The 27,612-nt window shown below is 39.3% G+C and overlaps 2 protein-coding genes across 2 annotated transcripts in view; both read right to left on the bottom strand.

The window, feature by feature from the left end:
• The window catches only part of LOC107733683 (semaphorin-4G-like), a 39,060-nt gene extending 35,237 nt beyond the window's left edge, over positions 1-3,823 (bottom strand). The window contains exon 1 of the mRNA XM_016545414.1: positions 3,668-3,823. The gene's annotated coding sequence lies outside the window, so the exon portion shown is untranslated. The remainder of the gene's footprint in view (positions 1-3,667) is intronic.
• A 454-nt stretch (positions 3,824-4,277) lies between these two features.
• LOC107733696 (SMC5-SMC6 complex localization factor protein 2-like) lies at positions 4,278-23,776 on the bottom strand. Its single transcript, XM_016545431.1, has 22 exons — positions 23,680-23,776; positions 23,030-23,072; positions 22,764-22,850; positions 21,694-22,100; positions 20,396-20,629; positions 20,247-20,280; positions 19,155-20,134; positions 18,959-19,038; positions 17,673-17,783; positions 17,225-17,392; positions 16,762-16,864; positions 16,119-16,206; positions 15,894-16,035; positions 15,643-15,742; positions 15,325-15,501; positions 14,982-15,076; positions 14,783-14,870; positions 14,473-14,580; positions 14,271-14,348; positions 13,223-13,309; positions 13,054-13,122; positions 4,278-5,709 (listed from the first exon to the last, which is right to left on the bottom strand). Exons 3-22 carry the CDS (start codon positions 22,798-22,800, stop codon positions 5,119-5,121), a joined length of 3,777 nt encoding a protein of 1,258 aa, XP_016400917.1. The 5' UTR covers positions 22,801-22,850; positions 23,030-23,072; positions 23,680-23,776; the 3' UTR covers positions 4,278-5,118.
• Between the last annotated feature and the right edge of the window lie 3,836 nt (positions 23,777-27,612).

Raw genomic sequence — 27,612 nt, forward strand, 5'->3', positions numbered from 1 at the left:
AATTCTTTAAAAATCCTACAATGTGATTTTCTGGATTTTTTTTTCTCATTTTGTCTCTCATAGTTGAGGTATACCTATGATGAAAATTACAGGCCTCTCTCATCTTTTTAAGTGGGAGAACTTGCACAATTGGTGGCTGACTAAATACTTTTTTGCCCCACTGTATGTGGGGGCGTGTTCGAACGAGCCGTTTTAGGTAGGTGTGGCTAACTCTTAACTTTTATAAAGAATATCTCTTTGGATTTGAGACTTTAGTCTTTGCAACTTTACAGATCTTCTTTATGCACCAAGAGCTTGTAACACTCTAAAGAGAAAGGAAAAAATGAAATCGCATCATATGACCCCTTTAATAGAAGTATTAATTTTGAATTGTCAATCAATTAGAATTGTAGTGTATAGTGTATATTATACAAATACATTAATTAGTTTACATATTGTAATATAATTTAGAAAATCAATAAAATGTCACAATGACAGTCAGCGTCACATTTTTTTTCATTTGATTAGTGACCAAAAATTTTGCAAATCTGTCATATTTCTTAATTTTACATAATAAAATTCTTTCAGCACTTCTAGACCTTACTGTTTATGATTCTTTCTTTTTGCACTTAACATGCTGCTCAAATCACTTTGACAAATTTAATCACAGACGAAAAAGCTTTATTGGTTTTAATATGAGAGATATCTCATCACTAAAATATGCTTTGAAAGGTCTGTGCAGCCCCTGAAGAAGTTTTATGTCAACAAAGCATTAGCAGATATGACAGAATCTGGTATTAAATATCACCGAAAGTTTCAGGAATCAAATAACTTTTCTGCTGAACTGCTCAGAGAACAGAGCGGATTGAGTAATAGTTTGGTGCACAACTAGAATCCAGTTTAAGTGTAAGAGGTTTATGAAAGAAATCCATTACAGGATAATAACTACACAACCATCAGCGGTATTATTATTCAGCCAATTCAGATGTCCTAGAGAGAATGAGAACTATAAAGAAAGAAAGAATAGGTCAGACACATGAGAGGCCAAATCTTCCCAGTGGAAAATCTCTTAGCACTAACACCAAGAAAGCAAATGAAAGCATATCAATTGGCGGTCACTGTAGCCTACAGCGACAGCTCCAGATCAGCACAGTGGTCTTATGCTGCGTGGTCACATCAGAGATCACTCAAACACACACTGCTATTTCTTATTCTGCTTTCAGAGCGGTAGAGATGGACTAAAGCCAGTTCCAGACAATGGAAGATCAGCTGCAAGTTGATTTAAAAATAAAGTGTTGAGCTGTACAACAGGATTCATGGTATCAGACTGTAGGATGGACAGAATCAAGTGACAAGAATTGAGCAGCTGCAGAGAGAAAACGATAGCTCTGTTTCTGCATGCAGCTCAGCTGAACAGTGACTGCATGAGACCCTTCATGCATCTTTAACCAGCTGTCAGTCACTTTGAGCACATTTACATGTGAGTTTAAGGGTCAGTCGCCTCAAAAGAGAGAGCGACACTGACAAGCACACTAACTTTATATCATGATTTCATGGATGTAATTGAATGACAGTGATATGCTATATTCCATGCATTAAGGACCTGCAGAGTTTGTGAATGAAGGAGGACCACAAGTAGAATTTTGGCATTTAAACATCTATAAAACCTGGAATAAATAGCATTCAAGAACAGAGTATCAGTTCAAGGCTTTTTGAGAGTCTAGACAAATCAGCCTAATAATCTTCCACGGAAATTCAACAGCACATCCGCCATCTAGTTCATCATCAATGAAACCGGATCCATCAATATTCCACCACAAGGCAATGAACAAAGTAAATAAATAACTTTGCATAGATACCACTATGGTTAGTTTAAGATATCAGTGTAACAGCTAAATCAGTGTTTGGCTTATAAATGAGAACTGCTTAATTATGAAAGCCGTCTTTCACAAAAATGTCATTCTTGCATACATAGGACCTTGAGGATAAGCAATGAGAGTAGCCGATTGTACACTGAGTCAATGACCGGATGCTAAATCACATGAGGGACTGTCTTTTTTTCAGTTGAGAATAAAATGAGATTTTGCTGAACTATAAAAGCAAGCAGTAGATAGAGCAGAAAAATCATATGGCAGGATGCAACAAAGGAATCTTTACACAACTGAGCAACTCGGCTCCAAATTCTGTTTAAAGACACAATATCACATAGATGTCATAGTAGAAAATGCAGCTTCGCCCCTATAGTATTAAATGCAGCTCTGATGCTGCTTTGTGTCTATGATGCAGCATAAGAGCAGCATTAAACTTTGTTGAGGCCAGTGAAAGAGCATATATCTTGTAATTTATAGTTTTAATATTTTTGTATATTATAAGATAGCATAACATCAGCAACAATTCAGAAAAGCTAAATAAGGCTTTCAGAATTATGCATCAATAAGCTATTATTTATGAAACAATTATTAGACATTTCAATTTGTGTTAGACTACTGCCGGGCACATTTCTGTTACTGGTGTATCACTCAAAGACTTTCCTCTCCCAGATGTCATCTTACTTGGACGGTTAAATGTGTTTGTGCCAGGAAAAACTGCCCTGTAAATTCTCACTGTCAGGTTTGACTAATACTCGGCGCATTAATCTGATCAAACGCAGACGTGTCCACAGTCTTTCTGATACTCTTCCACATCACGTATCAATAAATAGCCTAAAATATCTATCAGTCATGGCCTTTCACACAGTTTAATGGTTAACTTCCAATGAACTGCTCTTTGACAGGAAAAAGAAAGATTATATTTTGTATGGCAAGCCATTCTAAAATGTATTTCCTTAAAATGAACTAGCACCTATTTTTATGTTACTAGTGTAACATTTCACTTCCAGCTAGAATGTTTTGCTGGTGAGTACTATAGTTTCACTTGTAGTATGCATTCTTTAGTTACTTCTGCCTATTTGCTAGTACTTAAAATACTAGTCACTAGTTACTATTCTAATAGTGACAAATTACTATTCCATTTATTGGTAACAAATAGCAAATTTGTGGTTCAGACATTGACTATTCTAATTGTTGCTGGCACTTATTTTAGTTTTATTGGTAGTAACTATTTATTATGTACCATTACGTATTTCTTAGTTACTGTAATCTATCCCAAAAGTAACAACTGGAATACACACTAGTTTATAAATAATTATTTTTCAATTAGTACCAAGAATACTAGAACAGATATTTAAGCAAATATTTGAATATTTACCAAAAAAAGAAAAGAAAGATTATCATCAATTAAAAGAGAATAGTTAGGCTACTTGTATTAGTTACTAATTAATATACACAACTAAAATTTAATAGATACTAGTAAAACACAAAATAATTCTACTCGTTTACTTTGTAATTATTCAAAAGTACTAGTAACAAAAACAGTTCTTTTTAAGGAATAAATGTTTAACCGGCTTGCCATATACGTTGAGGTTTCGTCTGTGCAAAATTATAATTTCATTTTAATTATATTAAAGCTTTTTCTTGTCGTCTAAAGGATGTTGTCTTCACTCAACAGTATGCAAAAGAGACTTGTTCATACCGAACTGTCAGAGAACTTAATATTTCGTGCGATGCTCATTATTAAGATACAGACGTGCACTGACAACAAATATCACAAAAATAAGAAAACGTGTACAGTATCAAAGTAGTCTACTTACTGAAATGTCTTTCGTCACAAATCGCCCAAAAACGCAGAAAAGTCGTCTAGCAGTTAGTGTAAAGCCAAGTAACGTGAGACAGAGCGCAGACGCGGAATGAACTCAGCTGTGATAGTCGCTGTGCTGTGTGTGAGCCTCGACACAGGTACTGTACGCCCTCCTGCGCCACTTCTCCATCTCAAACAATGCGCTCCAACAGCAAACACGCCGCTGACGGACGGCATTACTGGAAAAAAAACATCTGAGCTCCTGGGAAATATTTGGGCTACCGCATTCCTTCGCTATCTATTGGAAAAAGCACACTTACACAATTATGATTATAAACAAAGAGCACTGTTAAAACATGCAATCTGTTCATTGTTAAATATGCTGATAGCAGAATGGAGATCCGAATAGGAATAGACTAATGCTCAATACGAAAAACACATTTCTGAATATGCATGCAAAAGGCGTTCTTTTTTAAAATCGTACATATTGCTCCATTACCACCACCATTTGGAAGACAAGAACAGTGTAAGATTATGATGTAAACACTTGTAAGACCAGGCTAGTCTGGAGTGTGAGTGGAAACACAAAGACCTTTTTATTAGAACAAGTATTTATTTTCATAAAAATAGCCAAAGGATTTTATCTCACACTATTTTTTTTAAGAAATATATAAATCAGTTTTTAAAGAATCCTTATGACAAACATCACTCTGAATTTTGTCTTTTTTGAGGAAGACTGGATTGCTAACAACAAAATAATAAAAATACACTATATTCACTCTGTACTCAAACCTACTGAGATGCTTAAACATCCTTAGAACCCACATAAAAAGTTGACAATTATTTAAGCCCTTGCTTTTGCCGTTATAGTAATATTTTCTGCATAAAGATGCCCCAGATTTTTGGCAAAGTAAAAAAATTGAATAGATTAGACAGCAGCATAAAGAGTAGATCTTGAAAACTATCAGTGTGCACATTAACCATATAGATAATACAAGTAATAACTAATGAAATGTATGGACATAAAAATATGTTCTCATGGTCTCATTTTCAGAGAAACGGAGGCCAAACATTCGATAAGACATCCCATATCTTAAAGAAGAATCTTGTAAAAACAAATTAAGGACAACTGGTAAATGCAAAACACATACACAGAATATATTATAAACAAGATGTAAACAACTACATGCATGATGTGTGTTACTGAAAGATCCTATAACAATTAATAAAAGCACAAAACCCCACACAGTATTTATGCATGGATGATAGCAAAGGTGCGGTGTAAAATTCTCTCAAAATGACCTGAGAATATTTCTTTTCTTTCGCAGACGCCTCCAAACCCATCCCTCTCAAACCCCTTCCTTCATTTCCTCTTTCATCTCTAACAGCTTTGTTTTTCTCTAACAAGTCCTCGAGCTTATCTAACGTCTCAGTGATTTCTTCTACAGGTATGTACTTTCTGTTTTACTCATGAGGCTCTTCATCTTTTAGAAGATCCTCCTCTCTGTTCATGAGATCATCATATTCCTGACACTCTGAGTCTTCGTGAGTTTCTAAGAGCTCTTCATCAGATATTGGTTCAAACTTTCTATCGTCCTCTAGCTCCATCATCTGTTGCTTTGGCTCATCATTTTTCTCCTCTACATCACTGATATCCTCCACACAATCTTCATCATCTCGTCTAATCTTCTCCTTACTCTCCAGAGGCTGAGGTTCCTCACACCCTGAGTCTTCATGAGTTTCTAAGAGCTCTTCATCAGATATTGGTTCAAACTTTCTATCCTCAGGTTCCATCATCTGTTGCTTTGGCTCATAATTTTTCTCCGCTACATCACTCATGTCTTCCACACAATCTTCATCATCCCGTTCGGTCTTCACCTCACTCTCCAGAGGCTGAGGTTCCTCACAATCTTCCTCTTTGCTCTCAGCATCTTTATCTGACTCTGCACCGCTCCACTCTGCGGTCAGAGTTTCTTCTGCACTTTCTGAATTGCCTTGAGGACAGCTGGACACCTCATCCTCTGGTGGGGGCTTCCAGTAATCATACAGCTTTCCCTGTGAATTACACAACAGGCCTACTGAAGCAGAGTCCACCCAATAATGAAAAATCTGTCATCACTTACTCACACTCATGTTTCAAACCCGTATGACTGACTTTCATGGGTCACACTTTAGTTTGGGGACCAATTCTTACTATTAGCCACAACTTTTGCCTCAAACTCCTAATTTGCTGCTTATTAATAGTTAGAAAGGTAGTTGTAAAGTTTAGATATGGGGTAGGATTAAGGGATCTAAAATATGGTCATGCAGAATAAGGCATTAATATGTGCTTTATAAGTACTAATAAACAGCCAATATGCTAATAATATGCATGCTAATAAGAAACTAGTTAATATTGTGAATTGGTCCTCTAAAACTCAAGTATTAACCTTTTAATGGAACACAAAAGGAGAAATTTGTTAGAATGACATTTGGCTACTTTTCCATGCCGTTTACAGTATGATAAAAGTAGTACATATGAAAACTATATTCCAAGGAGAAAATAGTTGAACTTTTTACTTTTTAAAAAGCATTGCGTTTTGCACCAGACACTTCACCATTGCATTTGCAGCTTTTGCAACATGTCTTTTCACTGAATATCTTGACATTAGCTCCGGCTTATGTTCATGAGAGATATAGCAAAACATCACCAAGATGCAATGAACAAATCGCTCAGAATGGGGTTTGATCAACGGATTCATTAAACACGTCAAGATTTTCAATGAACAACAAAAAACAAAGCTATCATAAGACTCAGAAAAATAGTGCAGAAATCATATGTACCACTTTTATGATACATTTATGGTGCTTTTGAAAGCTTTTTTTTAAGCTAAGAGTAAAAATTCCTTAATTCATAAAATTCCTTTTGTGTTACATAAAAATATACTCATCAGGTTAGGTCATACTTTTTATTGCAATGCATGACTTTTATAAAAAGACACATCAATGAAACAAAATATTCTTGTATGATCAAAAAATACCACTAATTCTTCATACAGACTCTACCTGTGAACTTTCAATCACAATACTTTCCTTTAAATGAAGAGGTTATGACTAGAGCCCGACCGATATATCGTTTTGCCGATTTTATCGGCCGATATGAGCCTGTCGCAGATATATTGGTATCGGCGAATATGCCGCCAATATGAATTTTTTTTTACAGAACATAAAACGCAGATAAAATGTTTGTAAATGGTGTAATTACATAATTTGTCCAGCAGAGCGCGCTCCATTGTTTGCTACTAGCGACCTGGATGAAACGCTTTAAAGCTTAAAGGGATACTGTCAGGGTTGGGGATGAAGGGATGAGGCGAGGACTCAGTAGTGCAGAGTAATGGGCTTTTAATAGTAAAATAAAACAAAACAAACAAAAATAACTACCCCGTGGGGGAAAAACAGGTTGGCAAGGCAAGGCAGGATCAGGACAGGAAACAAAGAAATATGCCATGTGCTCACACAAAACAAACAAGCACATGGCCAGAAAAGCAATCACAAGCCATGTGCTTGAACAAAACAAGACATGAACACGCAGCTAATGAGAAAACTCATAAGCCGCGTGTTCACACAAGACAAGACAGCCCGCAGCCAGCGAAAACCAAGCTGCGTGCTACACAGCACAAGACAAAACAGGACATGAAAAGCACGCAACCGATAACATGAGCTGTGTGCAACAACACAAGACAACAAGAAAAGCACGTGGCTGAACACAAACCGCGTGCTACACAAAACGCAACACACGTGGACAGAAGAGCGCACGGCCGAGCGAACTCGAGATCGCACGCTCCCACAACAAGACAGAACATGTAGCGCGAGTGTCCAGACCCCGACACGAAACCGAAACTCAACAAGACATAAGTGCCGGGATCAGAACACCACGTTCCAACATGAAACAGGACACACAGATGAGAGCGCACGGCTCGAGCACTCTCGAAGCCGCGCGCTCACATGCAAACAACGACATGACGGAAGTGTCAGGGCTCTGTAACAAAACCATGAATAACACTAGACCGAAGTGACAGAACCCTCACACTATCCCCCTTCAAAAGGGACGCACGCCACCTGGCGTCCCGAATGAGGAACACCCAAAAACAAGACCGGAACATGACAGCACAAGACCAGAACAAATATGACAACACAAGACCGACACACAACAATAGACAACACAAGACAGGGGAATCAAAACACAGAGACAAAGAGGGGAGGGATGGAGGGAGGGAGGGGAGCCAAGCCAGCCAACAGGAAAGCCCAGACAGTCATTGAAGGGACCAGGGAGGGGCGGGAGGGCTGAGCCAGGGAGGCTCAGGCAGTTCAGGAGTCCTGGCAGGAGGCCAGGGCAGAGCCAGAGGGATGAACCAGGGAGGCTCCAGCAGTTCCGGAGTCCTTGCTGAAGGCCAGGGTGGGACCGAAGGGACGGACCAGGGAGGCTCCGGCAGTACAGGAACCCTGGCGGATGACCAGGGCAGGGCCGGTGGGTCGAACCAGGCGGGCTCAAGCACCTCTGCAGTCCTGGCAGGAGGCCAGGGCGGAGCCGGAAGGACATGGAGCTTGAGCGGAGCCAGCAGGGCAAGGAGCTTGGGCGAAGTCGGAAGAGCAAGGAGTCTGGATGGAGCCGGCAGGGCAAGGAGCTTGGACAGGACAGGCAGATCAAACTCTGGCATAACTGGAATCAGGGTGATGAAGGGAAATACCATGAAGGTGACAGTCCCAAGGGGAGTTGTAGTGGGCATGGGTCTGGCTGGCCTTCAGATTAGGCACAAGAGTCATTTTGAAGTAGTTCCATGGCTTAGAAGTGAACTCTGGAGGCCCCGGGCTGGAGCAGACTCTGGGACAGCCTCTGTGGTCATGACTGGGAAAATATACTGCTCTGTGATGGCCTCCATGTCCGCAGAAGGCTCTGGCTGGCAGACTTGTCCATAGTCAGAGGAACACGTGTGCATTTTCCAGGCACGCAGAACGGCCAAAACATAGAAGGTGAAGACAGCCCTCTTGGCCATGGCAGGACTGACTGGGAAAATGGGTGGCTCTGGAACAACCTCCGGGCCGGGAGCGGGCTCTGGAACGGCCTCTGGAGCACCAACAGGACTGGAGGAAGCCAGCTGAACAGTGTATGCAGCCCAGACACACATAACAGCAGCAACGTACAAGGAGAGGGCAGCCTCTTCAACCGCAACAGGACAGGAACAGTGGGCTCCTCAGGGACCGCCTCCATGGCCATAACAGGGAGCTCTGGGACTACTACACTTGGGGGCTCTGGGACCACCGGCGTCAGGTCCTCCTGGACCCCCAGATTAGGGGAAGCGACAGGAGTCCACCATCTCCTGCGCTTGTGAGGGCGAGGCGGTGGCACGGAACTTACCACCTCTGGGGGTACTGCAGCATTTTCAGCCACCTCTGGGCATAACTGGAATCAGGGTGATGAAGGGAAATACCATGAAGGTGACAGTCCCAAGGGGAGTTGTAGTGGGCATGGGTCTGGCTGGCCTTCAGATTAGGCACAAGAGTCATTTTGAAGTAGTTCCAGGGCTTAGAAGTGAACTCTGGAGGCCCCGGGCTGGAGCAGACTCTGGGACAGCCTCTGTGGTCATGACTGGGAAAATATACTGCTCTGTGATGGCCTCCATGTCCGCAGAAGGCTCTGGCTGGCAGACTTGTCCATAGTCAGAGGAACACGTGTGCATTTTCCAGGCACGCAGAACGGCCAAAACATAGAAGGTGAAGACAGCCCTCTTGGCCATGGCAGGGCTGACTGGGAAAATGGGTGGCTCTGGAACAACCTCCGGGCCGGGAGCGGGCTCTGGAACGGCCTCTGGAGCCCCAACAGGACTGGAGGAAGCCAGCTGAACAGTGTATGCAGCCCAGACACACATAACAGCAGCAACGTACAAGGAGAGGGCAGCCTCTTCAACCGCAACAGGACAGGAACAGTGGGCTCCTCAGGGACCGCCTCCATGGCCATAACAGGGAGCTCTGGGACTACTACACTTGGGGGCTCTGGGACCACAAGCGTCAGGTCCTCCTGGACCCCCAGATTAGGGGAAGCGACAGGAGTCCACCATCTCCTGCGCTTGTGAGGGCGAGGCGGTGGCACGGAACTTACCACCTCTGGGGGTACTGCAGCATTTTCAGCCACCTCTGGGGGCACTGCAGCCTTCTCAGCTGCCTCTGGGAGTGCTGCAGCATCTTCAGCCACCACAGGGGGCACTGCAGCCTCATCAGGCGTTTCTAGGGGTGTTGCAGCAATATCAGGCGCCTCTGGGGGCGCTGCGGCAGGTTCAACCTCTACAGTAATGGGGGCAGATGAGGCGGACCTGTTCTTCCTCCTCCTCCATTGGCGGGTCATAGGAGGGCTGGGGACTAGGTAGTTTGTGAGGAGAATGGGAGGAGGGCCAAGAGGAGGAAGGCCACCCTCTTCTCCACGGTGGTAGACATACCTCACAAACTGCCAGAAGGACAGTGTCCCCAGCATTCCCATCTCCCAAGCATGGACGGGCTCATTAAGGCTGGTGTTAAAGATGTCCTTGAGCTCTGCATCACTGATGTTGAGTCCCTCTGCTACAAACAGGAACTGGTACGCAAAATCCTTCACACTGGCTCCCCCTTGCCAAAGAGAAAGGAGCCTCCTGCGTTGAGCAGCTATTTGATGAGTGGAGGGGCAGGGAGATGGGAACAGGAAGATGCCCATTGTTCTGCTGAGTCCTCTATTGGCCAGTTCGTACTGTCAGGTTTGGGGATGAAGGGATGAGGTGAGGATTCAGTAGTGCAGAGTAATGGGCTTTTAATAGTAAAATAAAACAGAACAAACTAAAAAAAACTACCCCGTGGTGGAAAAACAGGCTGGCAAGGCAGGATCAGGACAGGACACGACACGACACGACAGGATACATTCAATGGTGATACAATGACGAACTAGCACGGGACTGCAAACACAAGGAGAATAAATAGGGAGCAAATGAGGAGGGTAACGAGGGAACACATGTGGGGCAAATTAACCAATAATCAGGTAACAAGATGGGTGGGGTCAAGACAATTGACATGAGAGCACATTGTACACAGGAAACAAAGAAATATGCCATGTGCTCACACAAAACAAACACAAGCACATGGCCAGAAAAGCAATCACAAGCCATGTGCTTGAACAAAACTAGACACGAACACGCAGCTAATGAGAAAACTCATAAGACGCGTGTTCACACAAGACAAGACAGCACGCAGCCAGCAAAAACCAAGTTGCGTGCTACACAGCACAAGACAAAACAGGACATGAAAACATGAGCTGTGTGCAACAACAACACAAGACAACAAGAAAAGCACGTGGCTGAACACAAACCACGTGCTACACAAAACACAACACACGTGGACAGAAGAGCGCACGGCCGAGCGAACTCGAGACCGCACGCTCCCACAACAAGACAGAACATGGAGCGCGAGTGTCCGGACCCCGACACGAAACCGAAACTCAACAAGACATAAGTGCCGGGATCAGAACACCACACTCCAACATGAAACAGGACACACAGACGAGAGCTCACATGAAAACAACGACATGGCGGGAGTGTCAGGGCTCTGTCACAAAACCATGAATAACACTAGACCGAAGTGACAGAACCCTGACAGATAGTTCACCCAAAAATTAAAATTTGATATTTATCTGCTTACCCCCAGGGTATCCAAGATGTAGGTGACTTTGTTTCTTCAGTAGAACACAAATGAAGATTTTTAACTCAAACAGTTGCAGTCTGTCAGTCTTATAATGAAAGTGAATGGGAATCACGGCTTTGAGAGTCAAAAAAACATACACAAACAAAACCAAATTAAACCCTGCGGCTCGTGACGATACATTGATGTGTAAGGTAATGCACTTATAAGTCTGCAATCCACCATAAATGTCATGCACCGGCTGTCGAGGGACGCGTTCAGGACAGTTCAGAACAGTTCAGACATTGCAGTGCATCAGAGGTAAAAAAAAAAATGATATAAATACTGTTCAGCTTCTTGCACAGACCGATCGTTTCGTGTCTTTACACATCAATGTATCGTCACGAGCCGCAGGGTTTAAGATTCCCATTCACTTCCATTATAAGACTGACAGACTGCAACGGTTTGAGTTAAAAATCTTTGTTTGTGTTCTACTGAAGAAACAAAGTCACCTACATCTTGGATGCCCTGGGGGTAAGCAGATAAACATCAAATTTTTATTTTTGGGTGAACTATCCCTTTATGTGTATGGAATACCACTAAAACGTCTCGAGGCCCCCTTTCGAATGAGACCACCCCCATGTCGATTGCCCCCGGGGTCCGGGAGTTACGGGCGGTTAAATTCACGGTCGGGCGCCGACCGATCTGGCAATCCTGGGGGGCTATCGACGCACAGAGGGTAGCGTTCGAGAGGGCTCCTTGAGCTGAAGGGACACCGCCGCGTTCGCGAGATAGTGACACCAGCCAACACTTTCACTTCAGTAAGGAGGTCTCTTGTTCAAGCATTCAAGCAGTCTTATTCGACAGTAAGTGCCCTGCGAAGTGGACTTCACATGATATTCCGCCATGATTCTAGTTCCAAGGGAACGTACACGTTACATTCAAAGGGCATTAAAGTGCGCGAGACGTGAATTTAAATTGTATTTATTTACAGAGGTATATTATGTCACACTTCACACTTCTCTAGTAAGTTTCATCTGTGTGTGAAGACAGTAGCGCAAATCCGTGAATGAATGTCCAGAAGTGAAATAAACTTCAATTAAATAAAGTTGAATGGAATTGAATTTAAATTAAGTTGAATAAACTTCAACTTTACTGTTCAGTGCACTGATGTCAGACTCATTTTGGATAATAAAGTTTGTTAAATGCCTGTTACTTCAACTTTACTGTTCAGTGCACTGATGTCAGACTCATTTTGGATAATAAAGTTTATTGTTAAATTGTTAAATGCCCTGCCTCCATTACGTATATATGTCACGTCATTATAAGTGTTTGATCACCACATCTGAGTGATCATTGCAAAAAATGTGTTTATGTATATATATTCTGTTTATGTATATACTGTATTTTATATACCAGTCAAAAGTTCGGACACACGAATGGGAAAGTGTCCAAACTTTTGACTGGTACTGTAATATAATATACACAAAGAATATCGACCGTTATATCGATATCTGCCCTTTTTACTCCCTAATATTGGTATCGGTATTGGCACCCAAAAAAAACATATCGGTCGGGCTCTAGTTATGACATGGACTCATGCTGCTTAAATTGCGAAAACACTTGTATACAAAATGTGGCCTTCACAGCCAGCCAAAAGTGACAACAGCTTTTATCAGCATCAGTTAACAGTATTCTTCAGTTGACTGTATTCTTTCACATTACCTCCTGAGGCCTTGTTCGTGTTAGAAGCGCCTGCCACTTGGTGTATATCCTTGCCACAAAGTCTTTCACCTACAGAAGAAAAGCCAATCACAGTCAATAAAAATCTGGATCTCTTTTGATATAAACAGAATGAGGAATTCTCAGAGAACAGAATGAAGCTGCTCTTCACCTTGCTCCTATACAGCATTTTCTCACTCTCCCTTATGTCACACTTAATGTGCTTCTCCAGCTGAGAAGAAAGACTCTGCAGATCCTTCTGGCAGTGAAAGAGGGCTCAAGTTAGTCTAATTAAGTAATACAATTGTGATATAAAACAATACTGACAAGACAAAGACTAAGGCACAGTCAGATGTGCCTTACTTTATTCATACAATATTGAGGGAATAAATTAAGACCTGTCGCAGCAAGCTTTTGTTGTGTACTTGGGATTTAACATAGCAAAAACAACATAAGAAATGGGTAAGTTTGATTCAAAAATCGATTCAAAGATTTGTTTATTATATATTAATTGTTTGGCAAGCAGTTGTAAGATAATGGACAGTCCGTCAGTCTTTATCACGAAATAAGCCCCTTTGGGATGATACAAGACCTGACAAGTCTTGTTGGGTTTATTTTGCCATAATGACCATAACTTACTTAATAATTTTAGTGCATTTAAAAACAAAAATTATAATATATCATTATTCCTTGTGTTCATGTAGTTGATATTATTTAACAATTTTTACTATACTTTAATTTAAAAAAATGTAAACCTAATTAGTAACAGTGACTGTTTTGTTAAAATTATGGTTCCTCTCATTAAAGAAAAAAAAAAAATCAACATGCTTCTAGTCAGTAAAATCATCCCTCGCTTCAATTCACACAAGTACTGCTTTCTAAAGAGTAAAATTAGTTATGTTCATAATTGGTCCCCGAGGGTGAGCGTGACAGGGTCTTTCTGTGACTGATTCATTAACACTGTTCCTTTATATCTACACTGTAAAATCTATTCACAGAGCATCTCGATTCTTCTGAATCGATTCACAAAATTCTAATTTCTAAGTCCATCATCAATAATTCTACTGGATGAAAAAGCATATGTCGGACCAAACATAAAAAACACATAACAATGACAATTAAGATACATTGAGAACAGTTTTGGAATTGGAATGTAATCAAATTGTGAAGATTTCCTCCCTTATTATACAATCATATAAAAACAGAACTTGAACACTTACTCTCTGAGCTGAAGGTAAAAACTCAAAATTGGAGGCTTCATTTGTCAAAGTCAAAAGGCTGTAGCAGAGATAATATGCCTGTATGAAAGAAGATCATTTATCAGCTTATTAAACTCAAACAAGTGGTTTTACTGTATCACTCTTGGATATTAAAAAAGTAATGATCCAATAGCTCTCAGCCCTCAGACGACTTTTTGCTTACTTGTTGGTCTAGATTGGCATCACAATCTTCTGCTCTCCTTGCAGACCTGAGGCCTTTCAGTAGGGACGAGGGACGCATTTGATGTAGGAAAGGTGTCAGCTCAGACAGCTGGAAAAATAGTCATAGAAACAAAGATTAATTTTGTGCATATCTTCAAAAATGAAAGTAGTTTGACAAAAGCTTGGCCAGCCAAGCGTAGTCTGTGGATGATACACCTGCATAATTGCACTCATCAAAACCGTTAAAGCATCTATAGTGCTAAACTGTCTAAACACTGAAAAGCCGCTAATATTCTATGGATTATTCTCACCTTAAACTCTGTCCCTGAGGGCTTATAAGTGCAGGTGTGATTCAAAAGTTTTGAGATGATAGATACACTCAGGTGTCGTTTTAATTGCCTGTTAAATAAATAGCAGATGAACAATTACAGAAAGCACTTAAAAGTAAAAAAAAAATAAAATAAATGTAGTACAATAAATATTTATATTACATTACAGGTTTTCACTTACTTTCCACAACTGCTATCTGGAAGAAGATAAATGAGTCTCCTGAGGTTGTGATGATCTTCTGACAAATCAGTCAGGGTCTGACAAGCTTTAGATATCTACACAGAAAAAAAGGGAAATCTGTGTTAAATGTGAGAAGATGATAAACTAATATTTAACGGGTAGTCCACCTAAAAATAAAAATCATTTTCTGTTTTAACTGTGGAGCACAAAAGACGAATGCACTTATTTTTCATTGTATGAAAACACTGATACTGATAATTGTTTGGAATGGCATGAGAGCAAGTAAATGATGACAGAATGTTCATTTTTGGGCAATATGAATATTAAACACACTCTTTCTGACCTGTACATCCCAGTGTGTGATATTTTTAAGCAGATTCTGGAGCAGGATGCTTAAGTGTCCAGTTGGCAGCAGCTGAAAATGAGTCTCCAGTCCAATTCTACACACCACAGACAGAAGCAAGAGCAGTTCCTCATCAGTGTACGCTCTTGGACACAATGCAGTACACAGGGAGAGGTACTGAACAAATGAAGACAAAAATACAGGCGTAAATTAGATTGACACTTACTATTGCGTTTAAAGCAAAATTATCGTTAAACAAATGAAAAATCCCCTACTACTCAATACATGACAAACACATTCTTAAAATACTCAGCTTACCTTGAGAACACTCTCCAAATTATGTATTGGTAATGTGCCATTGTCTTTCATGCCAGATATCACTCGGTCTTGGCTGGTTTCTTCTGGCTGAAAGCTCTCTCTGCCAACACATACATATGCATTAAAATACCAACTTAGCATTTTTATGAAGCTGTTGGTATAATCATGGCTTATGTCAAATATGCTGAATGACAAAAACATATGACTAGTACAGAAGTATAATGCTGCAGACTGAGAGGTAAAAAACTCACAAAAGGTCTCCCTCAGTAAAAGGGGGTTGCAGAGCCTCAAGAGGGAACAGACTGATGAATGATGCCCCCATGTTCAGGAAAACCAGGGTGATGTCCCGTACAGAGGGTACCCACACTTTAAAACTTTGGCTCTGGTGTTCAACTATAACACAACAGTCAATTTTAGTGCTTTATCGGTTGTACAGGAACAGCATATTTGGCCATTATGAGGTCTTTCAAGCATACCTATGTGTTGAGCAGCAGACAGAGCAATGGTTTGCAAGGACTGCATGATGTGTGAGGAAATAATTGGGTTTGGGTAAACTGACATCATCTGAAAAAGCATTATAGTTATTAGCTGTACGTAAATTTTGGCTATTGGACCATATTAGTTGAGTCTGCAAAGTTGTATGCATGTTGGGGTACTAAAAGCATAAGCTCTCATAAAAATAATCCAATTGTAGTGTATAAGTTTTGACAGGTTTAAACATAAATGTCCCAAGGGTATACAGGTTTCCCATGAGAGAATATAAGATGGTGTGAACAAAACGCAACGAGTCAAACAAATATCATAGGAACAGTGAACCTAAAACTTCAATACAACCATATAACAATACAAAAGAAATGCTAAAAATGCATATATTACTTAATACAACTCAAAATAAAAACTGATCAACAGATGAGATCAACATGAGATTACACATACAGTGACCCCAAAAAGAGCACTGCATTAGATAACAAAATCTCAAACCATGTAGCATTCATATATTTTTAAGTGTAGATTAATTGTACATATTTTTTGGCCCACTGTAAAGTACATCCATGTGTTACTGACTAAGCACACAGTGTTTTGCAGGACAGAAAATATGAGGAAAGAGGGTGGTTTTACCTGGAAAAGCCAGCGTGTAACCTCAGGCTGACAAGGGAAAGAAAAGTAGGCTTTCCTCAACAAGCCAGCACTGATCAGAGACAGCACATGCTCAGTACGGGACCTATAGAGGACAAAAACAAAACGCTCATATTGCAAAGTGCAACAAAGTATACTAATAACAAAAAACACCAAGCCCAATTGCAAATGAACATAACAGAAATAATCACGGATGCATCTCCTATTTTACTCATTCTTTGAGAAGTGAACTTGCTGTGATACTACATTTGATATTGGGTTCAAGGTGTCATCAGACAGGTATCATCTATTACTAAAATGGAAGGATTAAATCAATTTGTTTGTTTCTTTCCCACTTTTAAAAAATTAGCACATTTTGACACGACATAATATTTAAACACCTTTTACCATAAGCAAAAACTGAAGTTTAGAGAAAACTAAAAATTACTTATGTTGGCAGTCTTACTGAAAGAGGATTTGTTGTGATTTGTTATGTGGAGTCACAGTAATCTTCCTCAGGTCCAGCGTCTGGTGGTTGAAGAGTCGACCAAACCTAGCAGGCAGGAATACTTCCTCTCCTGGGTGGATGTCCCTGATGGCACATGAGGCGACAGAGAACCTTTGCAAAAATTCCCTAAAAAAAAAGTAAACCATTTTTTTTTTCAGATTAATGATACATTTTCATGAGACTGTCAAAATTCTACATAAGACGAAGTAGCATATATATTCAAACTACATTTATGCACATATATTCAAACTACATTTATGCACATATATTCAAACTCAAAACACTTATTTAAATTGACTGCCATAATCTACTTTAAAACACCAAAAGACTTCAATATAGTTTGGATTTTTTTTAAAAACAAATGATGAGAATGAAGCCAGCTATTAAGCCAGTATGGACAAAATACCTTTGCTCAAGTGAGATGTCTTCCACTTTACTTTCACTGTTCTCATTCTCATCTAGATTCAGCAGATCCTCTTCACATGACTCAAGTAACTGTCTCTCCAACTCTTTTGACCTGTGTAGTCAAATGAAAAACAAAGTGTGTCAAGTAATTATTAGACATTTATCAGGGTGAGACTGCAGGCAAAATGCAGCTGTCTCAACAAATTCTGCCATGGCATAATCACAGGTCTGTGAAACTGACAGTCGGAATAAACAACAATCTGTCAATTTTACACACCCAAAATGTTACTGTCAGGGTGAATTAGAACTACAATTTTAAATTTTCTGAAGTAAACAAGTATTGCAGCTGGTGGTTTTCAGCACATTACTATTGGTTTCTAGGTCAGCAATTCTCAACCAGAGCTCCGAATATTGGCCTTCAAATATTGTCACAGACACAGGAGGGCCTTGGAGTCCAAAAGGTTGAGAACCACTGTTCTAGTATGTCTGGCAAGTTGCTTACTGTTTGAAGTCAAAAGAGTCCACCTTATGTATGACCTAATTACTGACATTTTTCTGCCATTTTATTGTCTGTCAGGCAAAAATTATTAGTTTGATACCTTAGAAAAGTATCAGTAGACCTTTCCTCAAGACACAATTTGAGTTCTCATTCATGTCTGTAGTCTATACAGCTAATACTTACAAAAAGTCAATAATCCTAAATGTAAGCAATATAAAGGCTGATTTAAAGGAATAGCTCACTCAAAACGGAAAATTCTGTCATCATTGACTGATCATAATGTTGTTCCATTATCAAAGCACAAATGAAGATCAAATATGGTAAACGAATGCTCAAACGATTTTCTTTGTATGTGTGTTGATCAGTGTTTATATATATTTATATACAGATTTAAATGTCTATATTACATCTGTTCTTAATATAAAGCAATCTTGACTCTTGGATTATTTTTATGATCTCTACGAGCGTCAAAATTTTTGTGTGGACTTTCAAAGGAGGGACAGAAAACTCTCAGATTTCATTAAAAAAAACGTCATCTGTGTTATAGGTTTGGAACAACATGAGTGTGAGTAAATGATGACAGAATTTTAATTTTTAGGTGAATTATTCTTTTAATAGCCATGCCTGCTTTGGTAAACACCACTAATGAAAGCTGTCTACATTGAGATTTTGACCTCTCAATCACTGATATCCAAAGCACTACAACAAACCAAGGGCTGCCAAGCACAAAATGAGACATGCTGAGAATCAAGTTGGGGGAAAAAAACAAATGAGGTTTTCAGACCAACCTCTGATATTGTTCCTTCTCTTGCAGCATCTGCTCCAGTGTATTTCTATAACTAACGGCTTTGGTTTTCACTGCCTCGGGCTAATACAGATAAATTAAAAAAAAAAAACAGAGGTGTTTGTGAAAATCAGGCATGTCAAAGACTGATTAATGACACATGAGTTCATGACATGTTTTCTGAACATCCTTAAACTTACTGCTGCTTTTGAGACAGGTGTGTTGGGCTCTGAAAAAGCATATTTTTCGGGAGTAACAGGCACATGGTCTCTCCGACTCATCAGCTTCTCCAGAGATGGCAGCGGCTCATCTTCATGACCACTGCTGCTGCTGCTCAGACTGACATTGCAGTACTCTCTCAGCTCATCGCCGGAGTCGTCTCCCAACTCAATATCTAAGGGATCTTTCCACTGGGGGCAGCACTTCTGTTTTCTTGATCCTTCTACATTCACCGACACAGCTGGGGCAGGCATGATAGCCTTGGGGCTGCGTGACTGCTCCACTTGCAACTGCGTTCTTTCATCCGTTTCCATCTTACGTGAACCGGCTTGTTCTGCAAAGCTGGGTGATCTTAGATCAGGATGATGGGGGGACGAGACAATTTTAACACTCTCCTTATGGTTGGAATAGGGGCTTGTTTGTGTGCAAGTTTCTCTCTCAGCATTTGCTTTTTTATTATGAGTTTTGGGCGACGGTAAGCAACAGCCTGGTGTAAAAAGTGGTGTCTCGATGCTGTCGAAAGTTGTGCTCGACTTCGGAGAGACTTTGCGCAAATGCGGTTGGCTGGGTGGAGCTTTGGGATTTTTGTTGGCATGTGCCACCATAGCGTCTTTTGGCTCTGCAGTCGTGGGTGATTTAATGAGTTGAAATGAGTTAGGTTTGTCGCTTGCTGTGTTTGAGTCCTTACATGGTTTAAACAGCTGCCTGGGGAGGGAAGGCGGAAGTCTGGGTTTGTTGTTGCTGTTTGGTGCAGCAGGAAGCATTTTAGGGGGCTGTTTCTCCTTTATAGTTATCTCAGACTCATTGCTGCCCTTCACGAAAGGACGTTTGACGAACTTAGGCGAGTTTATAATGGAAGAGCTGGTAGTGGGTTGGAAATCAGCACATGAGCGTTTCATTTCCTTCTCATTTACTGTACTACCCTCCCTCTTTCTCTTTACACCCAGGGACATCCTGCCCTCTGTTGGCAAAAAGTTGTATTTGATATAGAAAGAGAAACGGCTTAGTTTTAAAAGTTACGAAATAAAAAGCTGGGCAAGATCAGTAGTACAACAAAGGGTAATAATTCTTACCTGGATTAGTTTTGTGGTGAGGGGTGCTTAATTCCTATAAAACAATCAATGAAAATACGTGAAAACATGTTTGACATCCATAGTCACTTGAAAAAAGGTGGAAATCATACATAAAATTATTCAACAAAAATATAGCGCTTGACCTGTACCTTCTGTACGGACATGTCGCTACAATAGGAGGTTTTGTGGTCTCTATTCTCCAGTCTATATTTTTTCTGATCAGGATGGTGGATGATCCTCTCCCCTGTGTTAACTGCTGCTTTAGGTCTCTGCTGGAATAAGCAGGAACTACTACTCTCAGGGTTACGCCTGGAGTGAGGTGTATAAAGAAGAGAATGTCTCTGGACCTTCACAGCATCTGACTGAAACAAACCTCCTCCAAGCTGAACACAGAACATCAGAGGATTATGAAGTTAGAATACAATAAACAAACACCAACCACAAGCTATAACAATTATGTAACAAAATCTAAATGACAGGGTTCCCACATTTTTGGAGTAATTAAATTCCAGTACTTTGGCCTTTCCAGTCATTTAAAAAAATCATCTTTGATTATGACAGATGCATTAATGAATCATTTAGATTTATCTGAGAACCCATTTGATCGATTCACAGAAAATAACAATCTTAAAAGCTCACAAATTGGACATCACAATGAAAAGATTTACTATACACAATAGCAAGATATTACTGATAAAACATTTAGATCTTAGCATAAATAGGGAAAAAATCTATCAATTCAATGCAAAAAAAAAAAATTCAAGATTTTAAGATTTTATTACTTTCAGTGACTTTACATCCTGGAAAACCCCATTTTATAATTCCATAATATTTTCCATGACCGCCAAAGCCAAGTTAATCACCAGAAAAAAACAGTGAACAGATAAGCCAATGTAAAGTATGAGTATTGAGTAATACAGGGTTTCCCATGCTAAGGGAACTGCAGGGGGTTCGTGAGTTGATGAAAAGCTAATAATTAAATAAATCATAAAATTAAAAAATAATAATAATAAATAAATAATTTCAAAATAAAAACAATCAAAATAAAAGACTATTGATTTAAAATATTTAGTTTGTTTACCTGCATGTCATTTTGACCATTAACCAGAAATCAGAAAATTGTGGACATGCAAATGTGTTGTTAAATTATTGAAATATTAACTTAAATCTCAGGAGGTACAGCAATTATTTATTCAGTCATGGAAATTAATTAAATATTAAAAGTTATGGCAATTTTTGCATTAAATTATTTTCTATTTATGCTCCGCTCTAAAGTATTTCAACTGTTATATCTTGCTATTGCACAGAATAAAACACAATTTGTTTAAGGATTTAATTCAATTTGGCTGAAAAAAAAAATGTTTGGGAATCCCTGCATTACAATACTCTTAGAAATGTGGATAATAACTTTAAAATGCATTAAGAAAAAATTAAGAGTTGCATTTACCCTCAAGTTTTCATTCAGCTCCTTACTGAGAGCATAAGAAAGTTCTTTGTTTCTGTTGTAAGAACTGGTCCTCTGCAGGATGTCCTTTTTAACCATGGGATTGAGAGAGCCATTCTTCCTGGAGTTAATGTTGCCATTACTCAGTTGTAGTTTTTTCACACCAACTTTCCGATTGAGAATACTGTCCTGTTCTGGTCTCTTGTTGGAGGCTTTGAGTGCAGCTGAAGTGGACTGGTCCCTCTGCTCCAGCTCATGGTTTTTGGTGGGCTGGATGCAATTAGGCAGTGGGTTCAAGAGTTTTGGAGTCTTCTCAGAAGGTTCAATATGTGGACTACCTGACACAGGATGTGGTGTGGCAGCTACACTACTGTCACGTCGCGGAGCACCAAGCGGAATGAATTCTTGCACTTAAAATAAAGCAAACACATTGTCAGACATTCAGACAAGAAGTGCAAAAGCAACCTCTTTATTTCATCATGGCAGCTGAATCACCTCGCAAACCTGTATTAAATGTTAGTGTACTGCATGCTTATTAAGATTGTTAGCTGGCACAAATCAGACTGACATGCAAATATGAAAGAGCATTGACATCAGTTGGCTGGAATATACTAGACAACTTGTGCACAGATTTTTGTCCCGATCTGCAGTCTGATGGAGTCGTGGATAGTTGCCAAAAGTCAGAGCCAGTCTGCAGATTTTGGGCAATTGGAGTTGACTGACTTTGCAGAAAATCACAGTGTATGATGGGCACAGAATCCGATTTGCAGTTTCAGACTATGATTCGATCCAGTCGGAGGATCAAACATGTTTGTTTTTTTTTGGTCTGATTTTAGAACACATTGTTTTCATCTGTCAGTCATTTATTGTATGATGGCTAGTTTATTGTAATTTACGTGCAATCGCCATGCAATGTATTCCAGCCTTAAGTCTAGAAAACAGGAGGAAAAATCTGCAAGCCAATGTATCCAGTATTACCATTGTGCCATACCGCACGGCAAGCCCACAAGCAGATCAACAGCGGCCCAACACACCAAGCATCCCTGTACAGTATATACCACATATAATCTCACCCATAGAGGTGATGTGCTGCTTGAGGAAACTTGACATTTTATAGTGAAGAAACACAGACAGGCGTCTTTAAATGTCTTCTGAGTGATCTGAACAAAGTGAGATGCATGAATCAAGTGTTAAACCAACTGAACTTACATGTGCGCATGCAAAATATCATTTGTTTAGATAACCAAATCCTGTTTTGAGAAGTCTGTGCCATTACAATACACACCACATATTACAGTATTTTTATAGAAATAAATGACAGTAACGGATGACAACAGACCTGTGCTACATGCTTCCAGTTTTTCCATCAGGTGGGTGTGTGTCTGTAAAAGAAAAACAATGGAGAAAACTTTAGCCATTGGTCTTGGAAAAGAAATGGAGAAAAGGAAATACCTACTTTCAGCGCATCCCTCTCATTTGTATTGACTTATGACATTCATTATTTGTACTTTGTAACTGAAATGTGTATGGGCGGGAAAAGAAGCTAGTCTTGAGAAACGAAACTACTGGCATGTTGGCAACAGTTCAAGTCATCGAACTAGGCTGTTTTAGCCGAAGTGCTTGATGTTTTATGACAAATCCTTCCGTAAACAGTCAATTACACAAAAAGCCGGCCGTCTATCGGAAGACGCTGCCAGTCATAAGATGCTCTTCAAGCACGAGGCTTTACCGACTACACAATCAACTGAAAACAAGCTCTCCAAAGAAAACTCTAACTTTACAAAAGAGCGTTTACTTGATCAATTCTGACTAAATGTTATGTAACGTTATACATAGTACATTTTGCAAGTAAAGTTACACTAGTAAATCAAAATTTACTAGCTGTCAAACCGCGTGAGTGGCGGTGACTTTACCATACGCGTCCGTTTAGTTCAGAAAAGAGTCAAACGTATATATAAACATTATAACAAAATGATATGAGATGCGTACCAGCCATTGTAGAAATGTATTTGATACACTCCATGATGAAAGTGCGGTTGCGTTTGTGGGGAGCCGCCATCTGTAGGTAGGAGGAGCGAGTGTTGTAGTTCACGGAAACGACCACTAGAGGCGTTTAGATTGAGCGCCAAAATCAAAAGACACAGTCAACAGTATTCAGCAGAAGAAGAAAAACATACGAGTAAAAAGTAGACTGATTTAAATTCTTACAATATCACAAAAAATACTATTTATTTATTTATTTATTTGTTTGTTAGTATGTCTGTTTGTTTTTGCAAATTTGCTGTTTTACATAGCCTACACCTTTTTAAAAAATAGTTATGCAAGGAAAATCTTGCATGTTTTCATGATACCACTGACTGGATGGATGAGCTTAGAGAAAGTGTTAATTTTCTGTTAACCCTGTAAAACCTGATATACGAAAACAGTCAGATTTATTTATTTATTTATTTATTTATTTAATGGAGAAGTTTTATAAACCTTTAGGCATATATGCTAGGCCTATTTATTTTAGTTTGCATATGTTTTTTTGTTGAATATTATTTTATGACCCATGTAGTATGATATAGTGGGAAGAATAATAAATCAGTATTATTAAGAGGCTCAAAGTGCAAAAATAGGCAGTTTAAAACTTATATGAGAAAATAGTAAGACGAATTTCTGATACTGAGACTTTTTTTAACAGGATCAGACTTATCCATATAATTGTCAGTTGTCACTCATCTCCCAAAAATCATAACAATATTTATGATTTATATCAATATTATGATATTTAAAAAGTGTTATAATCAAAGCTCTTTCATTTTCAATTGTAGGGGTCAAAATATGTAATGCAATGCAACATGATGACTAAAATTTTTTAGTTATTTGGCATGTGTTAAATTGTAACGTGATTAAATAAATAATAATTAATTAATACAGTTATTTTTACTTTAAAAAAAAAGTATGAACTGTCAATCAGAGGGCGAGTAGAAAATTGTGTACAATGGTGTTTTTACAAAGTTTGATCGTGTTAGTAATTTAAAGGCCTTAGAAATGTATGTGTCAATATGATACAACAGGCTTTATAGGGTTAATACTTCTCTTGACAACACAATCCCAGTCTGCACGGCGTCTATTCTACAATATACGGTAGTAGCGGGGGTCTGGTGTTATGTTACGGGGCGTTCTTCCAATATCTGACTTTTAAATACTGCTTGGAGTCTTGGACACGAATATAGGTTATTGGAGAAGGAAAATGCTTATGCAAAGAGTACACGTTTGTGCTGCAATAATACTTTCTTTATAAATCTGAAAATCAGACAGTTAATAATAATGTTACCAGATCTGAATCTAATGATTTAAAGTCAATATTAAATCTGGCTGGGAATGTTACTGAAAGTTTGGACACAGCAAAACCCGATGAAGACCACACTCAGGCACAGAGGAATACCAGTGAAGATGGAGAAGAGATGAACAAAGAGACCCAAGGAGCAAAACCAGGCGAGTTCATGATCTGTCTGAGAGTGAGGGAAGTAAATTCAGAACAATTTTCTTTAAATGTCCTGTATGGCGCGCCGTTATAACATGCCTTAAAATGTCTGTCTATGGCCTTCTTCTAAACAGATCATGTTTGTAAGTGACAGTTCAGTGATTTTTTTTCTAAAAGAAGATATTTAGAGATAGAGAAATGTCTCCGTTTTCTTTCTTGTTTTTTTTGTACAAAACAGTTTGGTTACCAGTATTCTTCAAAACATTTTATTTTGTGTTCTTCAGAAGAAAGAAAGTCACCCGTTTTGGGTAAACTGAGGTTAAGTTGTCTAATATTTAGTAATATTTAGTCACTATTCATTATATACTATTTATTCCAATATATTAATATTATTTATATCGCTGGTGTCTATTCAGTACATTAGTATTAGGTATCTGTTCAGCACATGCATTCACTTAATGCATGTCATTCATTATGTATAATGCATAACATTTTACTTTTTGTGTTGCAGAAGGTTTTTTTTTCTGATCACATCTGTTTAATATCAGGTTGTATACTTAAGGGATAACTAGGTCAAGAATTTGTGGGAATACAGGAATGCTTAAGCAACAAACATGATGCTGATTCATCAGCCAATAACCGTGAATCAATGGGACATTTGCTGGCTCAGCATTCCTGCATTCCCACCAGAATAAGATGTTACTTCTTGACGTAATTTCAAAAGAGAACCATATAAAACCCTTTGGAGAGAGAGAAAATAGTTCCCTAAACATTTAAAAAATAAAGCTTCTAAACACTGTCAGGCTCCTCTCAAGCCTAAGTAACCCTTGATCAGTCTTAAATTTGTTTGTCTCAATCTCAATCTATCAGACCGTCCACCGCTGGGTTTGGAGTCTCTGAAAGTCTCTGATGATCAGTTGGAGTCATCCTCGTATTTGAGCGTTGGGCTTGGTCCTCACAGAGGACGACTTAACATACAGGTCAGCCCGCTGTGTGTTTGTTTAAGAAGATTTTGAAGGTAGATTTGATGAAGCATGCTGTGAATTTGCATACGTGTGTTGTGCGTAGTCTGGTCTGATGATGAGTATGACGGAGCGTAATGTGCTGGGGTGGAGGATCAGGAACAATGGTTGCAGCTGAATGCTCTCAGACCAACACTCTTTACTGGCGTCATCCTCCAGGGCAGAAACTCTATCTGGAGGTCAGTGTGTGTCTTTGATCTTCATCATCATCATCACTGTCATTATTCATACACACATTATTTTATTATAGCTAATTCTTGCAAGGCAGTGGTACTCTGTTGAAATTGCTCTGGTTATTCTTTTTCTACAACTAATCAACCATTTAACACTCAAACTTTGTTTTGTAGATCATTTCAGTGTGCTAACCATTGATATGTCATTATAATATTTGGTATTATTGGTATTTACTTTCTTACTTTATTTACTTTTATTTAGGCCTATTTTATTAAGTAATTTATAACTTTATGTAACTAAATTGTAACTTTCACAGTTCTCTTTTAAAATAGATAGTTTGGTTTTAGCATCCTATGGTGAAAAACAATTGACCATATGCACGATTACTTCCTGGTTTTAGATAAGCCAGCGCAGTCATTTCCGGTCAACTGTACTGTGCCCTAAGGAGAGCGCCCTTCGCTCGGTTTCTCTACATAATCCATTCACAATTTGGAGAAAAGTTTTGTTTGTCTAAGAGGACCAAACGTCCACGTATACCGTTTCAGGAATGACAAACGCTAATGTTAAATTTAAGCGAGTGAATCCGTTAAATCATGCCTCGAGTCATTGCTATGATTGTATGGAGCCATAATAATCTCAATAATAATTCACGCAAAAGACGCAATGCACACATGCGTAACCCAATTCACATGCATGAGAAATAATTCACGTGCCAATTCACAATTGTACAACTGTGTACAACATTTTTGAATGTTTAAAATTCACGAGTTTATCATGGGCTGTGAATGTGAATCGCCTTGGATTTGTGTGTGTATTTTTGAGACTTTCCCAGTGTTGCCAACTTCTTTCAATGGAAAGTAGCTAAACCCCGCCTGAAAAGTCGCTAAATGTCGCTAGATGAAGTTATACGCTAATTAGCATATTCATGACGTCAGTGCGTCGTATTGTCTTGCCTCCCTGTGCTCACGTACTGCATTTAAATGCAGCCAAATTCTCAATAAAACTGTTTTAATTAATATGTTTTACTGTTTCTGTTGTCAGACAACGGAATAAATATTATAGTGACCGAAATGCGGTCCATTAAGACTACATAACCAGCTCTCAAAGACGAGGCTGAATTCAGCTTCTTATTCGCAGCTTCTTATTGACGCTATCCGTTCCACCTTAAAAACGCGACGCTTCCGCATTTCTTAGCTTCTTATTCACGCTCAATTTAGGGATCGTCCCTTTTTCAGAAACGAACAATGAACTATTATG

The sequence above is a fragment of the Sinocyclocheilus rhinocerous genome, unplaced genomic scaffold, assembly GCF_001515625.1.
Source record: "Sinocyclocheilus rhinocerous isolate Xijiao unplaced genomic scaffold, SAMN03320098_v1.1 scaffold789, whole genome shotgun sequence".
NCBI classification, from domain to species: domain Eukaryota; kingdom Metazoa; phylum Chordata; class Actinopteri; order Cypriniformes; family Cyprinidae; genus Sinocyclocheilus; species Sinocyclocheilus rhinocerous.